The sequence below is a fragment of the Chlorocebus sabaeus genome, chromosome 25 (assembly GCF_047675955.1).
Source record: "Chlorocebus sabaeus isolate Y175 chromosome 25, mChlSab1.0.hap1, whole genome shotgun sequence".
In the NCBI taxonomy this organism is placed as follows: domain Eukaryota; kingdom Metazoa; phylum Chordata; class Mammalia; order Primates; family Cercopithecidae; genus Chlorocebus; species Chlorocebus sabaeus.
In genome coordinates, this window is record NC_132928.1 from 71,191,092 (window position 1) to 71,216,993 (window position 25,902).

Genomic DNA, 25,902 nt, shown 5'->3' on the forward strand with positions numbered 1-25,902 from the left:
TTGGGAGGCCGAGGTGGGTGGATCACGAGGTCAGGAGCTTGAAATCATCCTGGCTAACATGGTGACATCCCATTTCTACTAAAAAATACAAAAAATTAGCCAGGTGTGGTGGTGGGGCGCCTGTAATCCCACCTACTCGGAAGGCTGAGGCATGCACCCAGGAGGCAGAGCTTGCAGTGAGTCAAGATCACGCCACTGCACTCCAGCCTGGGTGACAGAGTGAGATTCCATCTCAAAAAAAAGAAGAAAAAAAGAAAAATTAGAGAACTAGAAACTTCATAGACATCAAATTTCTCAACAAAATATTGGTAAATAAACTTGAGCAACAGATTTAAAAAGACAATATGGCATGACCAAATGGGTCCCATCCTTTAAATGGAATGTTGGTTCTACACTGAACAGTCAATTTATGTAATCCTTCCTATCAATCACTTTAAAAAAAATCACTATTGTCTTCTCAATAGAAGAAAAAAACAGTGACAAAATTTAACATCATTTATGATGATAACTCTCAGCAAATTAGAAATCTAAGGGAAATGACTCAGCCCAATAAAGGGCATCTGGAAAATTTCCATAGCTAACTTCATACTTAATGGTGAAAGACTTTTCCCCTCAACTTGGGAGCAAGGCAAAGATGTCTGATTTCAGCACTTTTAGTCAACATTGCTGTGGAGGTCCTAGCCACCACAATAAAGCAAGAAAAAAAAATCAAAGGCATACAGGCTGTAAAGGAAAACAAAACTGTGTTTATTGACAGACATGACAATCTATGGTAGACAATCTCAAAGAAATTACTAAAAAGCTACCAGAATTAATATGTCTGCTAAGCAAGCTTGCAAGATACAAGCTGAAATACTACAAAATAAATTGTATTTAGTATTACTTAAAAATTGAAAATTTAAATTATAAAACACAATGCCATTTAAAATAACATATAATGCACAAAAAGGTGCAATAGTTGTAGGTTGAAAGGTACAAAATATTCCTGATCTGAGAGGAAGTAACAAAGACAAAGATTGTGGTATATGAAACAATATACTATGTCCATGGATCAAAAAGTTATTGTTAAGATGTCAGTTCTCCCCAAATTGATCTACAAATCCATCATAACCCCAATGAAAATGTTTGCAAATTTTGGTAGGAATTGGCAAACATAGTCTAAAACTTACTTTTAAAGAAATATGACCTTTAATAGCAAAAACAATTTTGAAAAAGAAGAATAAAGTTGGGAGACACACCATCTGATTTCAAAGCATATTATATAGCTACAGTAATCAAAACCGTGTAATACTAACATAAAGAAAGGCATACAGAACAATGAAATGATTAATTTTTGGTTCCAAAGTTTCCATGGTAATTCAATGGAGAAAGGGTACTAGTAAATCTCAACCTTCACTTCATATCATACACAAAAATCACCTCAAAAGAGATTTCAAATCTAAATATAAGAGCTACAACTACAAAACTTCTAGTACAAAAATATTTGTGACTTAGTGTTAGGTAAATGTTTTCTAGGTAAGATATAAAAAAATATAAACCATAAAATAAATATTAGATAAATTGGACTTCATTGTAACTAAAAACTTCTGCTTTTCAAAATATGCTCTTAAAAAAATGAGAAGACAAGCCACAGCCTGAAAAAAAAATGTGTGCAGCATATATCTGATAAAGGACTTGTATCTAGATTATGTAAAGAACTTTTATGTCTTAATAATATGACATATACATAATTTTTAAATGGACAAAAGACGAGCAAATTTTTCATCAATGAAGTTATACAAATGTCAAACATACAAAAAGATGTTGAACACTATTCATTATTAGAGAAATGCAAATTAAAACTACCATTAGATACTGGTTCACACGAGAATGGATTTAAAAAAAAACTGACAGTACTAAGTCTTAGCAAGAACCTGGAACACTTGGAAATCAAAGATCATGTGAGGGTAGGGAAACGAAAAATGGTACAGAAACTGGACAACAGTTTGGCAATTTCTTATAAAGTTAAATAAAAACTTACCATGTGATCTAGCAATCTCACTCAGGTATTCACTCAGGATAAATAAAAGCATTGTGTGGGGAGGGGATTGACTGCAAGTGAACACGAAAAAATATTTCTGAATGGCGGAATGTTTTGTATCATGATCGTGATGGTGGTAACTTGTCTATACACAGTTGTCAAAATACATCTAACTGTACACTTGAAATTAGTGGATTTTATTGTATATACACCATGCCCTGACAGATTTGATTCCAAAGAAGCTTCAAAGACAGAATATCTGATGAATGGTGGCCAGAGGTTGGAGGTAGGGGAAGAGACTGACTACAAGGAGTTCGAGAAAATTTTTTGAGTTGGTGAAAATGGTCTCATAACTTGATTGTAGGATTCTTTATTTATTTATTTATTAAAACTAACCAAACTGGACATTTTTTAAAGCTGAGTTTTAAACCTGACTTTTAAAAATTAATGAACAAGCAAATAATTCTAGAAGACAACAGAGCAATATACTAAGGTGCCTGCAGAAAAATACTTGTGACCCTAGAGTTGTATAGGCAGCCATTTCACCAAAAGACAGTGGAAAGATGTTCTCAGAAGCACAAGGACTCAGAAAATACCCATCCAAGTACTTTTCCTAAATGAAGTATACCTGGGATCCTATGATTGAATAAAGGAACATAAGTCAAAAGAAAGAACACCAGAAACACTGATTAGATAATTGTTGGTCTACATGATAGGATAAATGTGGTAACAAACAGGGCCACTACAAGCACATAAATTACCTTTGTATATTAGATAGAGAAACCTTCCTCCCAGGCCCTTCCCCTTTTTTCTGAAAGAAAATATCTATATGGTAGGAATAGAAGGAGCAAGATAAATAATTACTCCATTGATTACTGTGCAATGTTGAAAGAGAAAAATGTTGAATTCGTTCTTTCACAAAGGGAAATAAACAATTACCTTTCTGCCACTGACACTGATCAGTTTAATAAGTTTTAAGTTAATCTTTTAAAAATGTGAGTTAAGAAATGTCATGTGATTTAGATTAAAAACACTTTGGAACATCGATTATTTTTATTTACTCCTTTACATTTAATTTTTGTTTTATAAAGGAGTACCTGTGGTTTAAACTATTAAACCATAAGTCCAGAAATATGTATAATATTAATTTATTTGTTACTGATTGAAGATGCCCCTGAGGACATTATGTATGCTATTATTTTTAGACTTAATGGCCACTCCACAGCTCTACAACACTGAAAACAAACAGTAGTGGTCCCCGCCTACAAAAACCCCTGCCCTAATTCCTGCTTCCTGAAGGCAATGGTTCTGCTGTTTCTTCTCCATATTTACCTCCATATTTTCAAATAAAATAATTTTTGTGCTATTTCTTGATTTGTTTTTTTCAATTTAGATGTTATTTTCTGACTTTCTAATATGGAAGATAGGATTTGGAGCTCCTCCACCACACTTCACCTCCCCCATTCTTCCATTAGTGATATAACATGATGATTACTCAGATTACTACATAAATATGGTTCACAGCCGAGCTAGGTACCTACAATAGATACGTTTCTTGCCTGACGCAACTTTGCGTCTTCCTGAAGTTAGTGTTTATCTTGCTTTCTCATCATCTTAGCCTTCCCTTGCAGCCAGGCTAGGTTTGCATTTTCCCCTTCTGGTTAAGTCTATAGTCTGTCTGTTTTCTAGATTCTAACATTTTGTGGCTGTCATATCCTCTTCTGTCCTCTTGTCCATATAGCTTTAAGCAGTTGTATCCCTTTATTGCCCTTTGAGCGGTATTTCAGGAAGTGAAGGCAGACACATGGGTTCCATTGACCACCATGTTTAGCAGCAGCCCCTCCCAATGCCACTAACCGATCCTGGCAGAGAGACGTCTGCAGAGGGGAGGCCAGGCCAGGAGGTGGGGGGGCCTTTCATATTTGGGCAAACTAGGCATCCTGACCTGTCTTCTAACACTACCAAAGCCTCGCTCAGCCACACAGTCACTCCCTGATTTGCACAGATCCTATTTCTCTTGTAATTTTGGAGAAAACATTTATTTGTTTAAAAAAATAAGTTAATTCAACGAGTCAAGGAGAAGGATGAGGGTCCATGGTCCTCACGCCTACCTTCACTGCACTGAAGCAGACCGCGTGGAGCAGGGCGGCAGCCAAGCAGCTCCGGGCCACGCTGTAAACAGCCGAAGTTATCCCAGACACAGCTGGAACACAAACATCAACAGTTCTTTTCTTGACTGGCCATTCTTAAAATCAACACATGTAAAACAGCGAAGAGATGGTTGCACATTCACATATAAGATGTTGCTGAAGGGGTAAAGAATACATCTATGGGATCCATCAGAAGGCACTGGGTGACTCATAGGTGCAAGAAAGAGACTACCATTTAACTAAAAATTCAAGAGGAAAGTATTCAGAAAGAATGCTTTACAATGTTCTTAAAAGACTATGTGAATGTGTCAGAATGAAGGTAGGGAGACCTCATGGCTTACAGTTGAAAGCTGCTATTCAAGGAAAAGGTCCTGGATAGCAATTTCAATAGAATAAATGGGAAGAAGAAGGAAGGAGGGAGAAGGCAGGAGGAGAGAGGAGACGGGAAAGGGAACAAGCAAGTGTCCCCACGTAGTGCGTGTGTGTGTGTGTGTGTACGTGTATGTGTTATGGGGGTGGTAACAGTGATTGCATTATGCACATGATTTCATTTACTCTTTATAGCAACCCTATGAGGTCATCGTGTTTATTTCCATTTAGAGAATAGATGAGTAGGCTGAAAAGTTAAGCAATTTATGTCATGTCGTGAGATTATACCCACCTTGGCCTGAATCTAAAGTATGACATTTAAAAGGTCACAGTGATGGTTTAGGGACACAGGTCACCTGTCTCTGTAGGTACACACACAGTACACAGCACAATGTCAACCCACAGGCTCACACTGATGCACCCCAGACTTGAGCATGTATGTGCTCAAATACACACACACACACACACATACACTTTTACATCCACTCACACATGCTCACACACATTCACACACATGGAGTGTTTTTCTAGGGAATAGTTTGAAGGGCCTCAAACCTATTCCAAATCATAGAGAATTCTACCCTTCCTTGTCTCTGTGCTTATGCTCAAACAAGCTAAGTGGACCTCTTCCAATTTGGCTACAGGAAATCTGGACAGACCTATCATCACCCAGACTGATCCAAACTGAAGTCATTTAAATGCGCTGGACAAAGAAAACCTAACTATCTAGCCTCTCCTCTCCTGCCTAAGGCTATTTAGTCCTTATCTGAACTCTAGATTCCTTTACAGGAAGAATAGAATGTAAACAACTTACCAGAACCACCAAAAAACAGCATGTCAATTTGCTCCAAAAGATAAATGCAGAAAGTGTTGATTTGCGGGAAGAGTCCAAGGAGGGAAATAGCAGGGAAGCAATATAAAAATACTGAAAACGAACAAACAAAATTGATGATAAGCTTGTGGGAACTGTGTTGCCAAAGCTCCTGCTGCAGTGCTGTCTCTCTCCCCTTTCACACCATCCCACCCAGGAATACTGGAGGCAATCTTCTTTTTGAAATGAAGTCGCCCTCTGTCACCCAAGCTGGAGTGCAGTGGCGTGATCTCGGCTCACTGCAACGTCCACAGAGGCAATCTCAGACTCCTCTCACCCGGAGGAAACTGGAGACTGAGATGGAAATGTGCCTGTGGATGCAACAAGGAGCTGATCCTGAGAAAGAGGTACTGATGAAAGGAACGCACACAGCCCAGGACTGAGCAAAGACTTCAGGGGTGGTGAGTGACAGTACAATCATCTTCAGTTTGAAAGAGTAGACTTGGACATGGGGGAGATGAGGGTAAGAGAAAGGAAACTGGGAAAACTACAGGAACATAAAAAAACACAGGACAGGCCAGGCGTGGTGGCTCACACCAGTAATCCCAGCACTTTGGGAGGCCGAGATGGGTGGATCACCTGAGGTCAGAAGTTTGAGACCAGCCTGGCCAACATGGCGAAACCCCATCTCTACTGAAAAAAAAAAAAAAAAAAAAAAATTAGCCGGGCGTGGTGGCACGTGCCTGTAATCACAGCTACTCGGGAGACTGAGACAGGAGAATCACTTGAACCCAGGAGACTGAGGTTGCAGTGAGCCGAGATCATGCCACTGTCCTCCAGCCTGGGCGACAGAGCAAGACTCTGCCTCTCAGACAAAAAAAATCACAGGATAGTAATTATGGAAATCTCTTCCTGCATGCAAGAGGAGAGCAAAAATTGGGGCCAAGGAGTGTCCTTGCTTTGCGCTTCTGTACCCTCAAGCACTTGAGTAACTCGGAGTCTTTTACATCCTAAATACCAATTGGAAACTCAGAGTTAAGTCAGAGCTCAAGGCTGTCAAGTGGGAACCTGACTCAGCACTGGGTGATAATGTGACACGGATTCTAGGGTAGATGGATCACGTGGTAGACGAAGGTGCTCTTGGCTGAGGAGAGGGAGCTTATGCTACCTCCCATCAGAATGATGCCATTGCAGAACTGGAGAAAACATGTGTAGGTTATAATTCAATGTTTCAGAGAACTATTTTGTTAGAGGAGGAAAACTACAGTAGAGCTGCATTTTACAGCAACTTTCCTACTGTTGCCTCTTGCTGAATTCTACTGAAGCTGGGTTTCAGAGAAACACAGAAACTCCCATTAGCAGTGCCATAAGACATCTGTCTTCCTTTCTGTCCCTGATCATTGGGTTGTATGTCAATGAAGTTAGGTACTGGTAAACCTTAATAAAACTAAGGAAACTAGACGTTGGAACTATGTCCGAAAATATGCACAAACCACAGTGAATTGCCTCCTCCTCACAGAGGAGGATGGCAAGTGAGGCTGTTTCAGCTATTTCTGAAAACTGGGAAATGTTAACTTCCCATAGTGGCATTGTAGGGATGAGAGCATTTGCACAACCCATTCTCTGAATATTTGATTAAAATAGTTGGTTCATATTATTGGGTTATTTAAAATGGGCACAATAGCACCTTTGGCCATAAGATGGTAAATAATATTGCATGGACTTAGTTCTTGCTTCTCTCTTGTCCTTTTTCTGAAATGCTCCTTGTTTCGGGTTGAATTCTGTTCCCACAAAAGATGTTGAAGTTCTCTTTTTAGAAGCTGGTATACCTATGTAACGAACCTGCAGGTTCTGCACATGTATCCCAGAACTTAAAGTATATTTAAAAAAAAAAAAAAAGGTTGGTTAAAATTCACTATAGAACAAAGTACTGAGGAACTGTTCCAACTCTTTGTGAAAGAAAAATGTTATGTCATGAACATGGCTATCTACGATAGTAGGGGCTGTGGTTGGTGTTGGTGCCATGTTTTGATATAGGTGGTGATTTTGTTGTGATCATTTTTGTGGCAAGATTTCAACTATATTGTAAAAAAGTAGAGCACCCGAAAGCAGTTTATTTTTCAATCAATGCAGACAAAAAGGCACAAATACTGATATGCTAGACATAACTATATAAGACATAATTTCTTTTTCAGTTTCCATAGATACAAGAAATAAACAGAAATTTGATTACAGAACATATAGTCATGAACATAGAAATTTTAATCCACAAAATTCCATGAAATTTCAAACAAACTGAGAAGAGCTTCTCTTTACTTTGGGGTCAAAACCCAGCAATGACAATTTTGTGCTATGCTATATCTGCCAATTCCAGATCGGGGCAGATGGAAGGTCCAATGAGATCTATTATTTACCTTTCAAAATGCTGTATGCCTGTGTGACAAAAACTACTCTGAGAATGAAGAACTACAGGGAAAAGTCTAGGTTGGAATCACATGAAAGACAAAGCCAAATATTGGGAGCTATTTGGTAAATCAAGGATAAAGAGGTATTCTGTATAAGAAATACATTAGCCAATGCAACAAAACCCAAAGAAGTGAGAAGAATTAGAGGACAGTGAAAAATGGCACGAGGAAGATAAAGTGGTAAGAAATATCAGAAAGTCATCCCTGGAGATACTCCGGCTGTGGGTGTAGAATTGGAACTTAATGAAACAACACAGGAAGAACAGCAGTCAACAGAGAGGCCCATGCACTAGATCCTCTCCAAAACATACTGGAGGAGGAAAGCTCTAGTCTTTAAAATAAATGTCGTGGAGGTGGAATGGGAGGAAGAGGGAGTCCATGTGTCTCATCTGTCAGGTTGCACTGAACGTGAAGGAAAAAGCAGCCAAATGCTTGTTATGTTACCAGGACTTTAGGAAAATGACACTTGAAATTTGCTGAAATTATTTTGTTCTTTTTTTTTCCCAGAAGTGAAAAATTAAAGTCTTTGTGGCTGTTCATAATTTTTCCTGTGAACAAACATTTTCTGTGAGCACACTGAGTGGGTCTATAATTTTCTCTCACTTCCTTCTCACTTTTTATTTTCCTTAATAATTATAGTCAAGGCAGAAACTTCTGGCACAGTTCCATTTCTTTTTAAGCAAAATTCATAAATAAAAATATAGTAGCTTAAGCTACTTTTTATCAAATGTGATTTGATTTATCACATTTTTATCAAATGTGAGTGATATAAATTACCATATTTGCAGGTTTGAGGGGCAAGCAGGCAGAATTAAAATGGCACAGAGATAAAACTAAAGCCTCTGAAGTCAATGTGAATGTATATATTGTGTGTCTTCAATATGCTCTATCTGTGTATTAACTAATTGACCTCATACGGACTGAGGCCAAGAAATGAACCTTTAAACAAGACACAGAAATGGGACGTCTGGGTGTTTAGGGAAAGGTGAGTACAATCCAGTAATTGGTTCTAAAACCTCATTTATCTCCAAAGTTACCATCTCCATTATTGAAGATGCATGATTGTTGTCAGGGATTTATAAACCTAAGGACCAAAAATACAACATAAAACTCTCAGGTCTGAGAAAAACAAAAACAAAAAACACAGAGCAGTGGCCATTTGATAAAGAACCCACCCAGTGCTTGGACGCAGGCTACAACTGATGGACATTTCATCTTGCCTGAAGTTTTTCCATGCCAGAGAACTCATTTCACTAAGCAACACCTACTCTACTGTGGGGCAGCTCTAACCCAAACTGTTTCACTGGCTTCTCTGTACTGAGCTGTAATCCACCTTCTATCTGCTGGAACTAGTTGTTACGGCTACAAAAGAGAATAAAATCCCTCCCCTTCAACCCGGCAGCATTGTAAGGATCTGAAGCTGTTGTGTGTACCTCTAGCACTCAAGTGTTTCTTCCCTGGGTTGGACATTCCCAGTTCCATTACCCAGTTTCCAGACCCCATATAGACCATGTGGCTACACACTCCTCCAGGCACGCTCTAGTTTTGTTACTGCTCCTTTTGAAACATGGTACTAAGAATCAGAGACCTTTTTGACTTTCTCACCCATAGGATAATTGCAAAGCCAGTCTCACTCAGAGGCTTTTGCTGAAGCTTCCCAAACGGAAAGTAATGTAAATTCCAGCCAGAGGTCACCAGTCTCTGACTGAACACAGGAAATGACTGCGGACGAATAACTTTCACCTTATTCCTGGGAATAAAAATAAAGAGCATTTTTTCTTATAATGAAAAGAAAAGTGCACAGAGTAATATTCTGAACATATATGAGGGATCATAAAAGAAAAAGAAATTACGTAGGAATATTATTCTGTACTTCTACCTCCTTAATTCACCTGAATTTCTCCTCCTTCAATCATCTGACGTTTCCTTCTTCTTTGAGATGCTTCTCTCCTTGCATTATACATGACAAGGAGTTTCTCCATCCTTCCCACCTGCCCCATGTCCACCTGACTCCTCTCATACCACTGGCTCAGGCATTTGATCTCTTCTGCACAAAGAGGCAGAAGGAGCTGCTGATACTGGACTGGCCTTGCTCCTTGTCTATCCCTCTCCTCTGCCCCTCCTCCCGCTCTGACAGGGTGATGGTTTAATTGCAGAAACCAGGAGTGGCAGTGGGTAACCAAAACATCACCAACAAGACACTGCTCTAGGAAATACTCCATGTTCCCTAGCACCTGCCAGAGGAGGACCACTTGCACCCAACACAGCATGAGAAGCACGATAAATCCATGGGAAACGATGTCACATGGACGTAATTCTTCCTTCTGCCTTGTCCTTTTTCTTAAACGCTCCTCGTTATGGGCTGAATTACGTTCCCATAAAAGGTGTGGAAGTTCTAACCCCAGTAACTCTAAATGTGACCTTGTTTGGAAATAGGGTCTTTGCAGATTATTGCGTTAAGCTGAGGCCCTTAGTGTCCACCTGGGCCCTAATTCAATATGACTGGTGTCCTTATGAAAAGGAGAAATCTGGACATAGAGGCACACACGCATACAGGGGAGACCATATAAACACACAGGAGAAGAATGCCATCTACAAGCCAAGGAGAGAGGCCCGGAACAGGTCCTTCTTTAGCGCTTTCACAGGGAGCATGGCCTGGACAACACCTTGAGTTTGGACTTCTGGCTTCCAGCACTGCAAGACAATTAACTTCTGTTGTTCCAAGCCACCCAGTGGGGAGTACTTTGTTACAGCGGCTCTAGGAAGTATTACACTTCCTAGAGCTGTACACTTCTTTTTCCTCCTAATAACCCTTTGTTTTCTCCTAATGTTTTTCTTCTCTCCTTGCTAGTTCCTCCATATAGCAGTGGCAGCAGCTTTAGACTGCTCACATCCCTTGCTAGTGGAGGGAGTAGAGAGAATAAGGTGCACAAAGAAGAAATGACTTTAAGTTGCCCTTGTGTTCCCTCATAAAGTCAGAAAAATAGTGTAAGCCTCTACCTCTTTCCTTTGTCTCCCATTTGTTCTAAATTTGTTTCGCAACCTTTTCCTGCTCAGTGCAAATTTGTATGTTTAACACATTCATTCCATAGGGATTGCTATTGTTCTATTTTTCTATTTATCTTTACCCCAGAAGTTATTTAATCAGCTTGCTGGATTTTTTATCGCCATTTTTACTTGTCACTGTTGACAAGCAAACAAAAATATGTATTAGGGAGAAGCTTTAATGAGGGAAAGGGAATTCCAGTGAAAAAGATAAGAATGTTCCCTCTCCAATCCCTAATGAAATTGATATAAAAACTAAAATAAAATAAGAATATGCATACCTAGTAGGATATTCTAGAACAAGGGTTACTGCTAAAAGTAAAATCTTAGACTTTTACCAATTATTTAAGACATTAAGGTCTTACTTTTTGAGCTTTAATAACATCTCACATTCCAATGCCATTGTAAGTTTACCACACCAAGACAACTACACTTATTCCAAAGTTGACTTTTTTACAGTAGTAAATAAAAATTTTAAAAACCAGGAATGAGGGAGAGACCAATGTACATAAAAGCAATTTGTAAATGGAAGACACATCATGCTTTTCGTGCCCCCAAACTTCTTTCTACAGATTATTGGCAAAGGCACTTATTAAGTCCCTACTTATTCTAAGAGCTGAGTTAAACGGTCCAAACGGACTGTAGCCTTCTCTGACTTACGAATGGGAAGTATTCCGAAAGTTATTGCACATTAATCTCCTTAGTACTTAAAGCAGACTTTCGGCCAAGCATAGTGGCTCACGTCTGTAATCCCAGCACTTTGAGAGGCCGAGGCGGGTGGATCACCTGAGGTCAGGAGTTCGGAACTAGCCTGGCCAACATGGCAAAACCCCATCTCTACTAAAAACACAAAAATTAGCTAGGTATGATGGCACGCGCCTGTAATCCCAGCTACTTGGGAGGCTGAGGCAGGAGAATCGCTTGAACCCAGGAGGCAGAGATTGCAGTGAGCCTAGATTGGGCCACTGAACTCTACTGGGCAATAGAGATGGACCCCGTCTCAAAAAAACAAAAACAAAACAAAACAAAAACACAGACTTTTATATTTATTAGTTCATCCTTTCAACAGATGTTTATTTAGTGCCTCTAAATGCCAGACACTGCTAAGGATTCAGTGGTAAGAAAGTAGGCAGGGTCTCTGCCTTGCCTTTTCCGAGCAAATAAGCTAGTGAGAGAGACAGGCATCGTTTCAGTATTAACAATGCGAGCAGATTGCTAGAAAATGGACTAAGGACTATGAAAGCGTGGGTAGTGAGAGGACAGACAATAGGGTCAAACTTACGGAAATAAGGTGTTATAAGCCAGCATAATGAAGGGCAGGGGAGGCCGCAAAACAGCTTCCAAATAGAAGGAACACACTGTGTGAGACAGAGATGAGAAGGGACCACACAATGTGTGATAAGGAGGTGAGAAGGGGTCACAGTAGTTACGTCTCCAGCTCAAGCCACAGATCCCTGTGACCTGTAAGAGGTGGCACTCTATCAACACTAACCCACATTCAAGATCCCAGGAAAAGATGGCTGGGGGTGCCCAAGATGGAGTGTGGAGTGCAGAGAGAGAAAAGGCAGCATTTTGACATAGACAACTCTGTTTCTTGGACATCTTCCAAAATTATTTTATACATTCTCCTTCTCTAATCTCCAGGTCCTTGTGTGCCCTTGAGCTGTGGACTCCAACACTGCTGTTTGCAAAAAGATGGCAGGAAAGGATGGCCCTGCAAAGTGTGCGATCATGAGTGAGCATCTCTGTCTACTCAAACTGTGATTTCTTCATTGCAGCCGACTTAGTGAGGAATATGGGCTCGCTAAGTTATAAAATAATAAGAATGACAGAAGGCCTTTCTTGTGTATGTGTTTGCTCCAACCAATAGGACTGAAAAAAAAGTAAACTAAAAAAATCAGGAAGGATAGAAGCAAATATTCTTGGGCAGGAGGGCACTGACTGGGAGATCAAATTATGGATCTGTTATTTTTTTCCCAACATGTTTCTGTTTCCTAATTGAACTCAGAGGTTCTCCAAAGCATGGTGCGTAACCCTTTGGCATTAAGAAGCTACTCTGGCCAGGCACGATGGCTCACGCCTGTAATCCCAGCACTTTGGGAGGCTGAGGTGGGCGGATTACTTGAGGTCAGGAGTTCAAGACCAGCTTGGCCAACATGGGGAAACCCCATGTCTACTAAAAATACAAAAATTAGCCAGGTATGGTGGCACATGCCTGTAATTCCAGCTACTTGGGAGGCTGAGGCTGGAGAATCGCTTGAATCCAGGAGGTGGTGGTTGCTGTAAGTCAAGATCGTGTCACTGTACTCCAGCTTGGGAGACAGAGTGAGACACTGCCTCAAAAAAAAAGAAAAAAAAAGAAGTAGCTACTCTGCTTCTCACATGATGTAATAGGAAAAGATGTGTTGAGGATGTATAGAAAGGTGGGCTTGTGGTGGGTTGGGCATGGGGGGAGTAAAGAGTGAAGAGTTCAGTACCAATGCAGCAGGAAGAAGAACAGGAAGCCGGAGGGTGGAGTGCCTACCAGGGTTTTCACCTATAGGGAGCACAAACAAAGCTTACACCATACCTGGGCACTCTCCCTAGTTCCACTAGAGAGATTCGGGAGGGCTGTCACGGAGGTTGGGAAAGGATGATGTGGGACCAGAGGCTTTGACAGTCTCTTGAGTAAGATTTCTAGCTGGCAAGCGAGAGATCCAGCTAGTTATGTTGGTAGAAGTTACCCTTTATCAACTCAGTTGGTCAATGTGATCACAGACAATAACAAATTGGCAGGTGTGCAAACCCCTGGATGTCTCTGCAAGAATTCTCAGAGCATATGCAGTCAGGTCAATATCGGAGCAACCACTTTGCATAATAGGGACAACAACAGCTGATGCTTGGTGCCCAGCACTGTTCTCTATGTCAAAGTATACCAACTCATTGAAAACTTTCAGTAATTTCTGAGGTGGCCAATATTTTTGCCTTTATATCACAGTTAAGTTTTACCCAAAGTCATGTACTTAGTAGAGTGGCAAAGCTGGAATTCAAACCATCAGCAGTTTGGCTCCAGAGTCAGGACTCAAAACCAGATAGTAGGCACGTGACTCGTTTAAACAGAGCATTTTATATCAAATACTGCCTCAACCTTAAGTCAAGCAAAGGGATTGGTGGAAGACTGGGTGATCTGAGTATCCAGGTCTCCGCTTGGACTGAGAACCATGCCCATTCATGCTGCTACCCCGATGGCAAAACCATCCCCAGCAGGCACCATAACAACTATTCTGCAGATGGGCATTTTTTTTTATTTGTTTATTTATTTTTGAGAAACAGTTTCACTCGTCGCCCAGGCTGGAGTGCAATGGCGTGATCTCGGCTCACCGCAACCTCCGCCTCCCAGGTTCAAGCGATTTTCCTGCCTCAGCCTCCTGAGTAGCTGTGATTACCAGCATGTGCCACCATGTCCTGCTAATTTTTTTGTATCTTTTTAGTAGAGACGGGGTTTCACCATGTTGGCCAGGCTGGTCTTGAAATCCTGACCTCAGGTGATCCACCGGCCTCAGCCTCCCAAAGTGCTGGGATTATAGGCGTGAGCCACCGTGCCCAGCCCAGATGGGCATTATTAAAGTGGGTATTATTATAATGGACATTATAGTGCTGCAACTTCTTGGTCATAAATATCAAAATCCTTTAAAAATAATTCCACAGTTGGATGCCTTGAGGCTTGGGCTCCCAGTCAGTCTTCGGTAGATACGTGAGCCGAGAGGAAAATACACATCTCTTCACCCAATAATCAAGTAAGGAAGCTTAGAAATTCAGAAGACAAGAGGGAGACATACCCCCACCCACCATATTCTTCCCCACAAGCCCGTAATTAACTCACCTATTAGGTAGTCCCTAGCTGATTGGAGAAACACTGGAGAGAAGAGCTTCAGGCCATACACAATGTAACTGGGAGGGTGCCTGGCTTTGGCCCCTGTATCAAGAAGCAAAATAAGGCCACACAGCACACAAAAATAGATTGGTCTGCTATACGTTATGATTTGGTTGTGTCCCTAGAAAACAAACACAATTTCTGAATGGTACCTTTTATTTTGATTAAATGACAAAAGCCTCATAATTAGTAATTTACACTATATCTTATAACTTATACCATATAACACATTTTCCCCCAACCACCACAATTCACAATTCACACACACACACACACACACACACACACACACACACACAAAACAAAAAAAAAAAAACAGGAACAAAAGAAAAGAAAAAAGTCTGATTCTTATTCTGTCAAACCAGAATAAGACTATCAAAAAAAAGTTATGCCTATCAATCTCAACAAGATTTACCTGAAAATTTAATTACCATCCTGAGAGAAAATCTAGATCTAATTCAATGCTTTCCCTAACAGTGAAACTTCCATTCATCTTGTTCATTTCGAGTGCAAAACTAATTTAAACCACTGTTTGCTCTACACTTGGGTGCCACTATTAATAAGAAATAGAATTATAATTTGTGGGCTTTAATTTCCTAGTATCTTAGAAAGCAAGACCATAGGGGTACAAAGTTATACCTGCAGAGATTACATAAAATGTCTCAGTGTAGCACAGTGGAGTCATTCAGCTTTAAAAATGTCTTATTTATACTGCGTACAAAGCATTTCCCTGTGAGGGGTACCAAATATTTAGCAGACCTGATCTTATCCCTATACCTATTGTTATGAGGCAAAGTTTACTTTTTATTCTTCTTGAATGGATAGAAAAATTAAGGAAAAGATACAACATCAACTTTCCAGGGCAAAAGCCAACAAAAAATTTACATCTCCTAAATCAATGCACAATTTATAAGATTCGGGGGGAAAACACAATGAAAATGAATTGGGAAAAATGTCTTTTGCAATTCATGAACTGCCTCGAGTGTAAAAAGGAAGGATTAAAGTGATATGGTTTCAGATGTGAATTTTTAAAGTCACTGCCTTGAACATGTTATATTTAGAAATGCAATTTAAATTGCCACTGCTTCTATAATAGAAATCGTCCTATTCTGAGACCATCTTTTAAGAGGAAGGAAAACACAGTCTGTCCATGGAGGCTGGCTATGTTTGGCCCAGAGTCCAGGCTCAGTCTTAAGAATACTTCTACTCTTATGAAATTTCCTTTTGAATCCAACTAGGTCATAGATTAATGGGTATGGGAATACTTTTGTTGCATTTTTTAAAACTGAAACTAAAGCCCATGTTCCATCTAAATGCATTTCTCATCAAGTGAATAGCAAAATAAATTTGTTGGTATAAATAATGATGCAGTATACAAATACACATGCAAATGAGACATTTCCTCAAACTGGCATGGTTTAGGAAATATAATTAAATAGCTACTTTCCACTTGCTCTGAGTTTTTTCTTGTATTAAAAGGTTAAAAATATATTATTCTAAAAACTAAAAGTCTTTGACCTTTAACAAGTCTGAGATACTATTTTGAATCTTCCAAGTCAAACTTTACTGGGCATGGGGAGGTTTTCTTTGTATCTGTAATTTATGAAACACAACTTACAGCACTGTTACAGAGAGCCTGCCCTCATCACCGTGTTCCTGCTTTACCACATTTTCCCATCCTATGTTTTGGGTCCCCAAACCATACTAAGCATTTTGCTAATGCAAGGCACATAAACCACTTTTTTTTGAGACCCAGTCTCACTCTGTCGCCCAAGGCTAGAGTACAGTGTTATGATCTTGGCTCACTGCAACCTCCATCTCCCGGGTTCAGGTCTTTCTCCTGCCTCAGCCTCCTGAGTAGCTGGGACTACAGGCACCTGCCACCATGCCTGGCTAATTTTTTGTATTTTTACTACAGATGGGGTCTCACTATGTTGGCCAGCCTGGTCTCAAACTCCCGACCTCAGGTGATCCGCTCGACTCGGCCTCCCAAAGTGCTGGGATAACAGACCTGAGCCACTGTGCCTGGTCACTACTTCTGTTTGCCTCAGTTTCTGAGAACACCTGCTAATAAAATGTCCCTGCTCTTCAATTCCTACTTCCACATATGAATCAATCATCAAATCTCCTAAGGACTGATTTTTTAATTTTTTCAATAGAAAAATTCCAGTAGCTCCACCAGCTGAAGTCTGATCATAATCTCTTAAAAACTCACTTGACACCACCAGTCCCCATCTGCTTTTAACCTTAAAATACACTGTGGGGAGCACCAATGGAATTCAGCTGTGGAGCACCTTGCAAGGCTATTGCACAAAAGCAGATCTCCGTGCACATTTGCATTTTCCATCAGCCCTACCTCCATAAGCCATCTCATGACCCAAGTGCTAGTCTCAGTGCAGAGAAGGAGCAAGGTTCAAGACTCAAACAAAAACTCCAGGAGTCCTGCCTGTGGCAAGCAGCAGTGAGTGTGGCTAAGTGATGAGGCCATCCTAATTATCCTCTTAGAGACAGTGGAAGGGTCAGCTGCTTCGAATGTTCTGTTGTTGTGAAGGGGGGGAAAAAGGTTTTTGTTATAAGGGAGCTGGGGTGTCTGGGAAAATTGTAGAGGCGCACGGCTTAGCCTCAAGGGGAATCACCTGAGGTCTGTGCACAGCCTGGCCAGGCTGCCTCCATCCTCTCTCTCAGCTCTGCTGCATGTGCCAGCTCCAGGCTTCATTCCCCGGAACAGCAGACAGCCCCTGACACCTGCTGAGTTGACAGATGTTCCTGTCTCTCCCACATTCAGCATTTTTTTATTTGAAAAAAGAAAAAATCTTGCTTTGTCACCCAGGCTGGAGTGCAGTGGCATGATCATAGCTCACTGCTGCCTCCCTCTCCTGACCAGCTACTCTTTTTGACAACTGATGTAAAACAACAACAGCCACAACAGCTAATGTTTGTCTGGCCTTTCCTGCATCCCAGGCACTGAGTGTCCTACGCACTTCAAGCGTATTCATGTAGCAAACCCTCAGAACACCCTGAGAAGCACATACTATTCTCCTTTTGATAAGACTAAACTGAGACATAAGGATGAAGAAACTGTCCCAGGCCTCACCCACAGAAAACGGCATGGCAGAGTAAGGACTGGAGCCCCATTTGCCTGGCTTCCTCCACTGACCATGGGGAGGCATGCATGTGGCACTGGATTCTCCAGACCCAAGGACTCAGCCTGACATCACAACATTTCATTCATAATCGTCACTCTTTAAACACAGAATGTGAACGTTACTCATGCGAAGCAAATTCAGAGAATGAGGAAAGCATCTGTGATAGTCTTAGGGCGTCAGTTTTTCCAAAGGACTCTGGGCAGAGAACAGGGCTCTTTACCTGCAGAAGGTGTAGAAAACCCAGACATTCCCTGCCCGTTTCTCTGCTGTTGCCCTGTGACATTATGGTCACGTACGTTGAAGTCTCATCACTGCCACAAGGGTTTGCTGTGTTTTGTGGTTTCTCACAATGGTGTCGGTTAGTTTAATTAAACATTATTTTTTGGTGGTTGTCGATGATTTCATTTTTACTTTAGCTTTAGCAGTTCACTTGTGCATTCAGAGCCATCCTAAACATTCGTAATGCTCTTTGGTTCCCGTTGTATGTGGAGCAAACAAGAACAGCTGGGGGTGGGCACCCATCACCCCACTGCGACCCTAAGCAGCAACTATTTTATGATCCACACTTTGTATATACAAGAGAATTCGAAATATTTTAAAGAATTCTCTTCGTATGGAAGAGAAGCAGCAGGCAAAGGGTTAAATAATTCTCAACTGGTTACTATTGAGATATTAAGATGCAATGTCAATTTAAATATAGCAGAAATGTGATAGGCTACTTTAAAAATTGAAAAGAAATAGGCAAATATGATTGTTTAAGCTTAGTTTATCGTTGAATTCTGCAGAACAATTTATGTTAGGTCCAACTTCGTAACTTTCAGATCTGTGAACCATGACAAAATGGCAGATGCAGTTGTCCAGGCAAGACGGCAATGAAATGGGCATCAAAGTGTTCATCAAGTGCTTCCAGGGCACTCCATTCTGCTACCTCCTAGTTCACGTATTTTCCTCCTGTCTCAGCACTGCCCTCAAAGGCAGTGAAAGAGAGCAGAAAGAGTGGTGATCTACATTCTGCCTTTAATCAATGGTAGAGGTTAAGTATCATTTGCAATGGTTTCTGTTTTAAATAGTACCATTTTGAGCAAAGACACAATTGAATATTATTTGAGAGCTTTTCATCAAGATCCACTAAAACCAAGTTGACCTTCTTATTTCTTAGGATTGAGTATTGGGAAATTATTTCATGTCATTCAAAATCATTCCTCTGATAAACCCTACGTTAGCCAGGTAATCAAGGTCAACAACAGCAGAGACAAATCATATTGATAACTTGTCCCGTTGATGTGATGTGATCCATATAACATATTACCTCTGTGGTTTTCCTCCTGAAATCCATAATCCCATTCTTATCATGAGATAAACATCAGAAAAATCCCAACTGAGAAATGTGTATAAACTACCTGACGAGTCCTCAAAACTGTCAAGGTCATCAAAAGCTATTAGTATATTGCCAGTCTATGTTCCTCGGATTTCTTCCAGTATCCACCTCACCCTATATATATTTTTAAGTTGCCCAGAAACTGTTTCCTTTTAGAATCAGACTAATTTTTTTTCAGGCTTAAGGAAAATCTGAGAAATTATCACAGCCAAAAGGAGCCTACAGAGACCTGGTAGCTATTATAATGTAATTTGGTGCCCTGGATGGGAACCTCAAGCAGAAAAAGGATACTAGGTAAAAACCAAGGAAATCTGAATAAAATGTGGACTTTATTTTTTATTTTTATTTTTGAGACGGAGTCTTGCTCTGTAGCCCGGGCTGGACTGCAGTGGCCGGATCTCAGCTCACTGCAAGCTCCGCCTCCCGGGTTTACGCCATTCTCCTGCCTCAGCCTCCCGAGTAGCTGGGACTACAGGCGCCCACCACCTCGCCCGGCTAGTTTTTTGTATTTTTAGTAGAGACGGGGTTTCACCATGTTAGCCAGGATGGTCTCGATCTCCTGACCTCGTGATCCGCCCGTCTCGGCCTCCCAAAGTGCTGGGATTACAGGCTTGAGCCACCGCGCCCGGCCATAAAATGTGGACTTTAATAATAATGTATCAATATTGGTCCATTAATTGCAACAAATGTATAATGTTGTGACTAATGCACGAGGTTAATACAGTGAAACTGGGAACAGGGTATACAGACATTCTCAGTACCACTTTCCCAATTTTTCTGTAGATTTAAAACTATTCTAAAATAAAAGGTTTACTTACAAAAAATAATTCCTAATACTTTTCTATATAACTTGAAGTAGATACCAAATGTCTTCACTGAATAGCAGCAACAGTTAATTGAATAGAATGCATAACAAGCTGTAGCCCTCACTCTTTGCAGTTTGTACTGTAAGGAATCAAGACACATATGTAAAGAGGAAGGAAACATTTACAGAGGACTTAGTATACTTAGTATACTCTAGTATACGCTAAAGCCTGTACTGGGCATACTACATACATTGCCCAGTGCACTCTTCTTTTTTTTTTTTTTTTTTTTTTAGACAGAGTCTCACTCTGTCACCCAGGCTGGAGTGTAGTGACGTGATCTCAGCTCACTGCAACCTCTGCTACCCAGGTTCAAGCGATTCTTCTGCCTCAGCCTCCCGAGTAGCTGGGATTACAGGCACCTGCCACTGCGCCCGGCTAATTTTTGTATTTTCAGTAGAGACGGGGTTTCACCATCTGGGCAAGCCTGGTCTTGAACTCCTGACCCTGTGATCCACCCACCTCAGCCTCCCAAAGTGCTGGGATTACAGGCGTGAGCCACTGTGCCCAGCCGCCCAGTGCATTCTTTTATTAAATCCAACTGATATTATTCTGATTATCCATATTTTGCACAAACATAAAAATACTGCTAACAATTGCTAAGTGCTTCAGGGCCAGATACTGTGCTAAACACTCAGGGATGCTACATTGTTTCCTTCTCTTGCAATCCTGTTTTATTATTTATTCCTCTTTTGCAGATGAAAAGCCTATGATTGAGAGAAGTAAGTTTCCCAGGCTCTCACAGCTTACACATGGTAAGGCTGGATTCAAATATGAACCCTGTATGCTTTTGGTTACTCCAATATTTCTCAACGTGTGATCTGTGTTTGCCTCCACCATAATGACCCGGGAGTGTGTAAAAATGCAGATTACCAGGTGCTGTCCCAGCCAGTAGAGGGGAGGTGGGAAATGGAGCTCTGCCTCTGCCTTGCCCAGGTGATCCCGGGCACACAGCTCTAGTTTTTCACTGCCTCTTGGATATTCTACTGAACTTTGCTTTCTGGGTTATTATTAGTGGTTACTGTCAGTTAGTCCTAGATGGACACCTGTGTAAGCAAATTAATATCTTCATTCCCCATTAACATATTGCCATCTCTGATCCTCAAATTGCAAAGTTTCAGTTAGACAGTATCCAACTCCTAATCTTTCTAAGCTCTCCTAGACCTATTTTCTTTTAGAATCAAACTAATTTCTTTTGACCCCAGGGGCTACTGTATCATACCTGTTGTCATGCCATTATTATTAATTCTGCATTTAAAACTGAAATACACAGTGTTATGCAAAAATTTTATTTTCATTTCACTATCTTCTGATTTTAACAACTTGCTCAAAATATGCCACCTGTGCTCTTAGAAGCAAGCAAAAAAGAAAGGTCTGTCAATCACTCTAAGAGCAAAAATTGGCTGAATTTATTAATAGCTACCCTCCACAAATGTGCAAAGTAGTGCAGTCTGAAAAGCAGTTTGGTTCCTTTCACAGCCCATTATGAATAAAAATTAGCAGCAAGCTTGAGAACCATCTCTGTGTCCCAAACCTGGGTTCCCGCTCCTGACCATCTCCTTTCTAAAGCTTTCCATCTACGAATGGGAGATAATAAATCTGTCTTCTAAATACCCACATGGTTCAGTCAGATTGCAACAGGAAATATTTTATAGCTACCATATTTTGTTTCTTCATTAGAAGTACTGGAGAAATGTCAACCCAAATCAGAGACTAATCTACTTAGAAATCTGTGTAAGCAAATTAATTACTGCAATAAACATAGTTAAATGTCTGACTATGTCTTACAAAAGCGATTTCTTACTGTCTCACTATATGACATGCTTGCTCAGATAAAGGAATAGCAGCTTGATTGATTCCTCTAGGAACTAAATACTATAACTCCAACCTAGAGCAGTGGCATAGGGGCCATAGTAACAGACATTACAAATCCACAAGGATGGCGCAGCTGTACTTGCCATCCACCTTTACTGGCATGTCCTGCATTATTTCTGAAAGGATATGCAGGAAAGGAATGTTTAACAGCGTAGAACACCCCCCCCAGAGTCATGCAGAAAGACAGCGACACTGAAGTGCAGTTAGGAGTGAGGAGAGTTGACTAAGGCAGGAGAAAGGTTATGTGGCATCTAGGGTGGGCTTGAACAAAAAAGCTTCAAAGCTGTACATCTCTCTCACACCACCTAACCCAGATTTCTGATGATAATCACAACAATACATCTCAATACCCTAATTATGCTGCTTCTACTTATCTTGACATTCAGACTCTAGGATAAAAGAAGATGTATTACATGTAAACCAATTATGGGGAACAGAGGAATTTAACAAGATAGCAATGCATGCCATGTGATCGTCCAATTATAAGCTTTTCGTAATTACTGTGAGCTAAACAGGAGCTATCACAGATTGAAAAATGGGTCCTAAATCCTGGATATAATTTTTTTAAAAGCACAACAGAGGGAAAATCAAGCTTTCTTTCATTGGGAGGGTTGAAACAAAGGAGACAGTTGCTTAGCGAGCTGGGGAGTCTACCTGGCAGTGAACTCGGTACAGACGCACATGGCCTAGATGCCTGCAAGGGGCACTGCCTGTCCCATAGCACCCACACCCATAGGCCACTGTGGATGAGCAAAGGGGCAGAAGGCTCAGAGGAAAGCACATGTGTGTGTTTCAGAGTTCACAAAATAATGCCAGGGCACCAACAGATCAGCATAGGTGAGCTCAGAGTCTTTGTTATGAATTAGTTCCAAGTTACAGAGATGAAAAGTTAACAATATACGTGAAAATGTGGAATAAATAGATTAGCTTCATGTAAAAAGAATGAATGATTCAGGGAAATGCAAGTTAAAACCACAATGAGCTATCACCTCATGCCTGTTATGATGGCTTTAATCAAAAAGACAAAAGATAACAAGTGTTGGCAAGGATTTGGAGAAAAGGAAACCCTTCTATACTGCTAGTGGATATGGAAATCAGTACAGCCATTATGCAAAACAGTATGATTTCTCAAAAAAAATAATAAAAATAGAATTTTTAATTCTATTTTTGAATATGATCCAGCAACCACTTCTGAAGATATATCCAAAGGAAATAAAATCAATATGTCCAAGAGATATCTGCATCACCATGTTCACTGCAACACTCTTCACAACAGCCAAGACATGATATCAACCCTAAATGTCTATCAACAGATGAATGGATAAAGATGTGGTATACACATATAATAGGAATATCATTTAGCCTAAAAAAAAGAAGATCGTCCTGTCATTTGCAACAACACTGATGAATCTAGAGGATATTATTAGGTTAAGTGAATTAAGTCAGGCACAAAAAGGAATATACTGCAGGATGTCACTTACATGTGGCATCTAAAAAAGTTGAATCCAAAGAAAAAGAGAATAGAATGGTGGTTACCAGGAGGCAGTGGGATGGGGAATGAGGAAGGATTGGCTAAAGGGTACAAAGTTTCAGCTGGACAGGAAGAAGGAGTTCTGAAGATCTTCTGTATAGTATGGTGACCACAGTTAATAATAATACGCTGTTATACTCAAAAATTGCTAAGAGAGTAGATTTTAAATGTTCTCACCAGGAAAAAATAACTATATGTGGTTACAGATATGTCAAACAGCTTGATTTAATAATTCTACAATGTATACATACACCAAAACATCACCCTGTACCCCATAAGTATATACAATAAATTTTAAAAATAAGAATAATGATTCATGCCCATATAATTATATCACTACAAAGAGCTAGCATTTATTGAGCAATCTCTATGTGTCAGGCACTGTTATGGCACATTACATGGATTACTTAATCCATGTAGGCATTTCCATTAGACTTATTTACACATAGGGAAACTGAGGCATGAAGAGGCCCAGTAGGTTGTTCAATGTCAAACATTCAAGTGGAGGAATCAGGACACAAAGACAGGCAGTCTGATGGCAATGTCTGTGGGATCTTCCCCCCAGACGGCTCAGTCTCTGCTGACCTGAATCCAGTGGGATAGGGAAAACGCTGCACGCACTCTCCACCCCCTGCCCCACACCTTCGCCCCTACCACCCACACCATGCTCTCAGGTCTAGTTGGAAGCTGGCCACCATGCACTTATATATATAGTTGATATTTCTATTTTATATTCAATATAGAGAGCTAGGTAAAGACTTGGCCCTTTGACTAGATTTTGGCTTTTTCCTTGTCTTCAACACAGACAGACAAGAAAAACTACTTGCCTTTATTGGAAACTTACGTGTATTGGTGAGGCGGGGTCAGGCTGAACACTCTAAAACACAAATCAGAAGTGTCTGTGTCATCATCTCATGATTTCAAGGCTACATTAGTGACAGCACACGCTACTGGTAAGAATTAGATGTGGTCTTGCCTTTAGCAGGGAGTACTGGCAGCTGGCCATGACGAGGCAGAAGAGGAGCACCCACATATCTTTGCAAAAGCCTCGGCTCAAGGTCAGAAATCCAAGGAGGGAAACCAGGACAATGAGTAAAATCGCCAGTACATTCTCCTTGATGTCTTCAGTTCTGTGCAAAATATATACATAAAAGCAAAAAAAACCAAAAAAAAAAACAAAAAAACAAAAAAACAAAAAAGTAAGTTTTGCCTTTTTAAAAAAATTTTTTTTATTATTTTTTGAGACAGAATCTCACTCTATCCACCAGGCTGGAGTGCAGTGGCGTGATCTTGGCTCACTGCAAGCTCTGCCTCCCAAGTTCAAGCGATTCTCCTGCCTCAGTCTCCGGAGTAGCTGGGACTACAGGCACACACCAACACACCTGGCTAATTTTTTGTATTTTTTTAAATAGAGACAGGGTTTCACCATGTTAGCCAGGATGGTCTCGATCTCCTGACCTCGTGATCTGCCTGCCTTGGCCTCCCAAAGTGATGGGATTACAGGTGTGAGCCACCATGCCCAGCCAGTTTTGCCATTTTTAAACAGAATGCCTTCATGTTTCCAAAAAAAATGAACCATGACAACACAGTAGTTACCTTAAGCAAGACTTTATTCCCCTATGAGATTTTAAGGTCTCTTTCTTTACTTATTCCTCATGCTATATAAACAAAATCCAACTTAACACCAGATTTTTGTTATCGAAGGGAATAAAATCTCATCCCATTGGATCTCCTTGGCCACTAAACTGGGTTTACTGTCAAAATGTAGTTAATGATTCCATCCATGACCATGAAATGTGTTTCAGATAAAGAGCTTCACTGGTTCCTTTCAAGGGAAGGGGGTGTAAGGGGGATGCGTTCACACCTGGCCTAAGCAGACAATCATTTCCAGATAAAACTTTTAGTGTCCGAGTTTACTGTCAAATTTCAGGAGCCAGGAGAGCTCCAGCAGGAGAGTTAAGGGTGAACTGCAACTTCCTCACAGTGCAGAGGGCCAGCCCTGGGGTGTGTTGGGTCCACACTGTCTCACTGGGTGACTCTTGTATGGACTCTCCATACAAAGTGTAGGGTCGAGAGGTGGGGTCATCCAGAGGTGGAGTGTTATCAGGTGGGTATGCAAAGGACAACGTAAGGCTGTTTTAGGATAGAGATAGGAAGGGGCTACAGGGCTGGATCAGGTAGCCTAGGTAGAATATGGAGAAAACTGAAGATGGCGAGGGCTGCAAGGTAAGAGACATATGGTGGGGCAAATTGCTGGAGAGGACGGAGGAACATTTGAGGAAGTCGGAGAGAGATACAAAGGATGAGCAGAGACAGGATTATAATGTCAGAGGTGG

General features: G+C 40.7%; 1 protein-coding gene across 1 annotated transcript in view; it reads right to left on the bottom strand.

The window, feature by feature from the left end:
• The window catches only part of PCNX2 (pecanex 2), a 312,991-nt gene that overhangs the window by 209,490 nt on the left and 77,599 nt on the right, over positions 1 to 25,902 (bottom strand). Inside the window, exons 11-15 of the mRNA XM_007989814.3 lie at positions 24,543 to 24,696; positions 24,411 to 24,443; positions 14,723 to 14,894; positions 5,354 to 5,464; positions 4,132 to 4,223 (exon numbers count right to left, since the gene is read on the bottom strand). Coding sequence (XP_007988005.3) covers positions 4,132 to 4,223; positions 5,354 to 5,464; positions 14,723 to 14,894; positions 24,411 to 24,443; positions 24,543 to 24,696 — 562 coding nt within the window. The remainder of the gene's footprint in view (positions 1 to 4,131; positions 4,224 to 5,353; positions 5,465 to 14,722; positions 14,895 to 24,410; positions 24,444 to 24,542; positions 24,697 to 25,902) is intronic.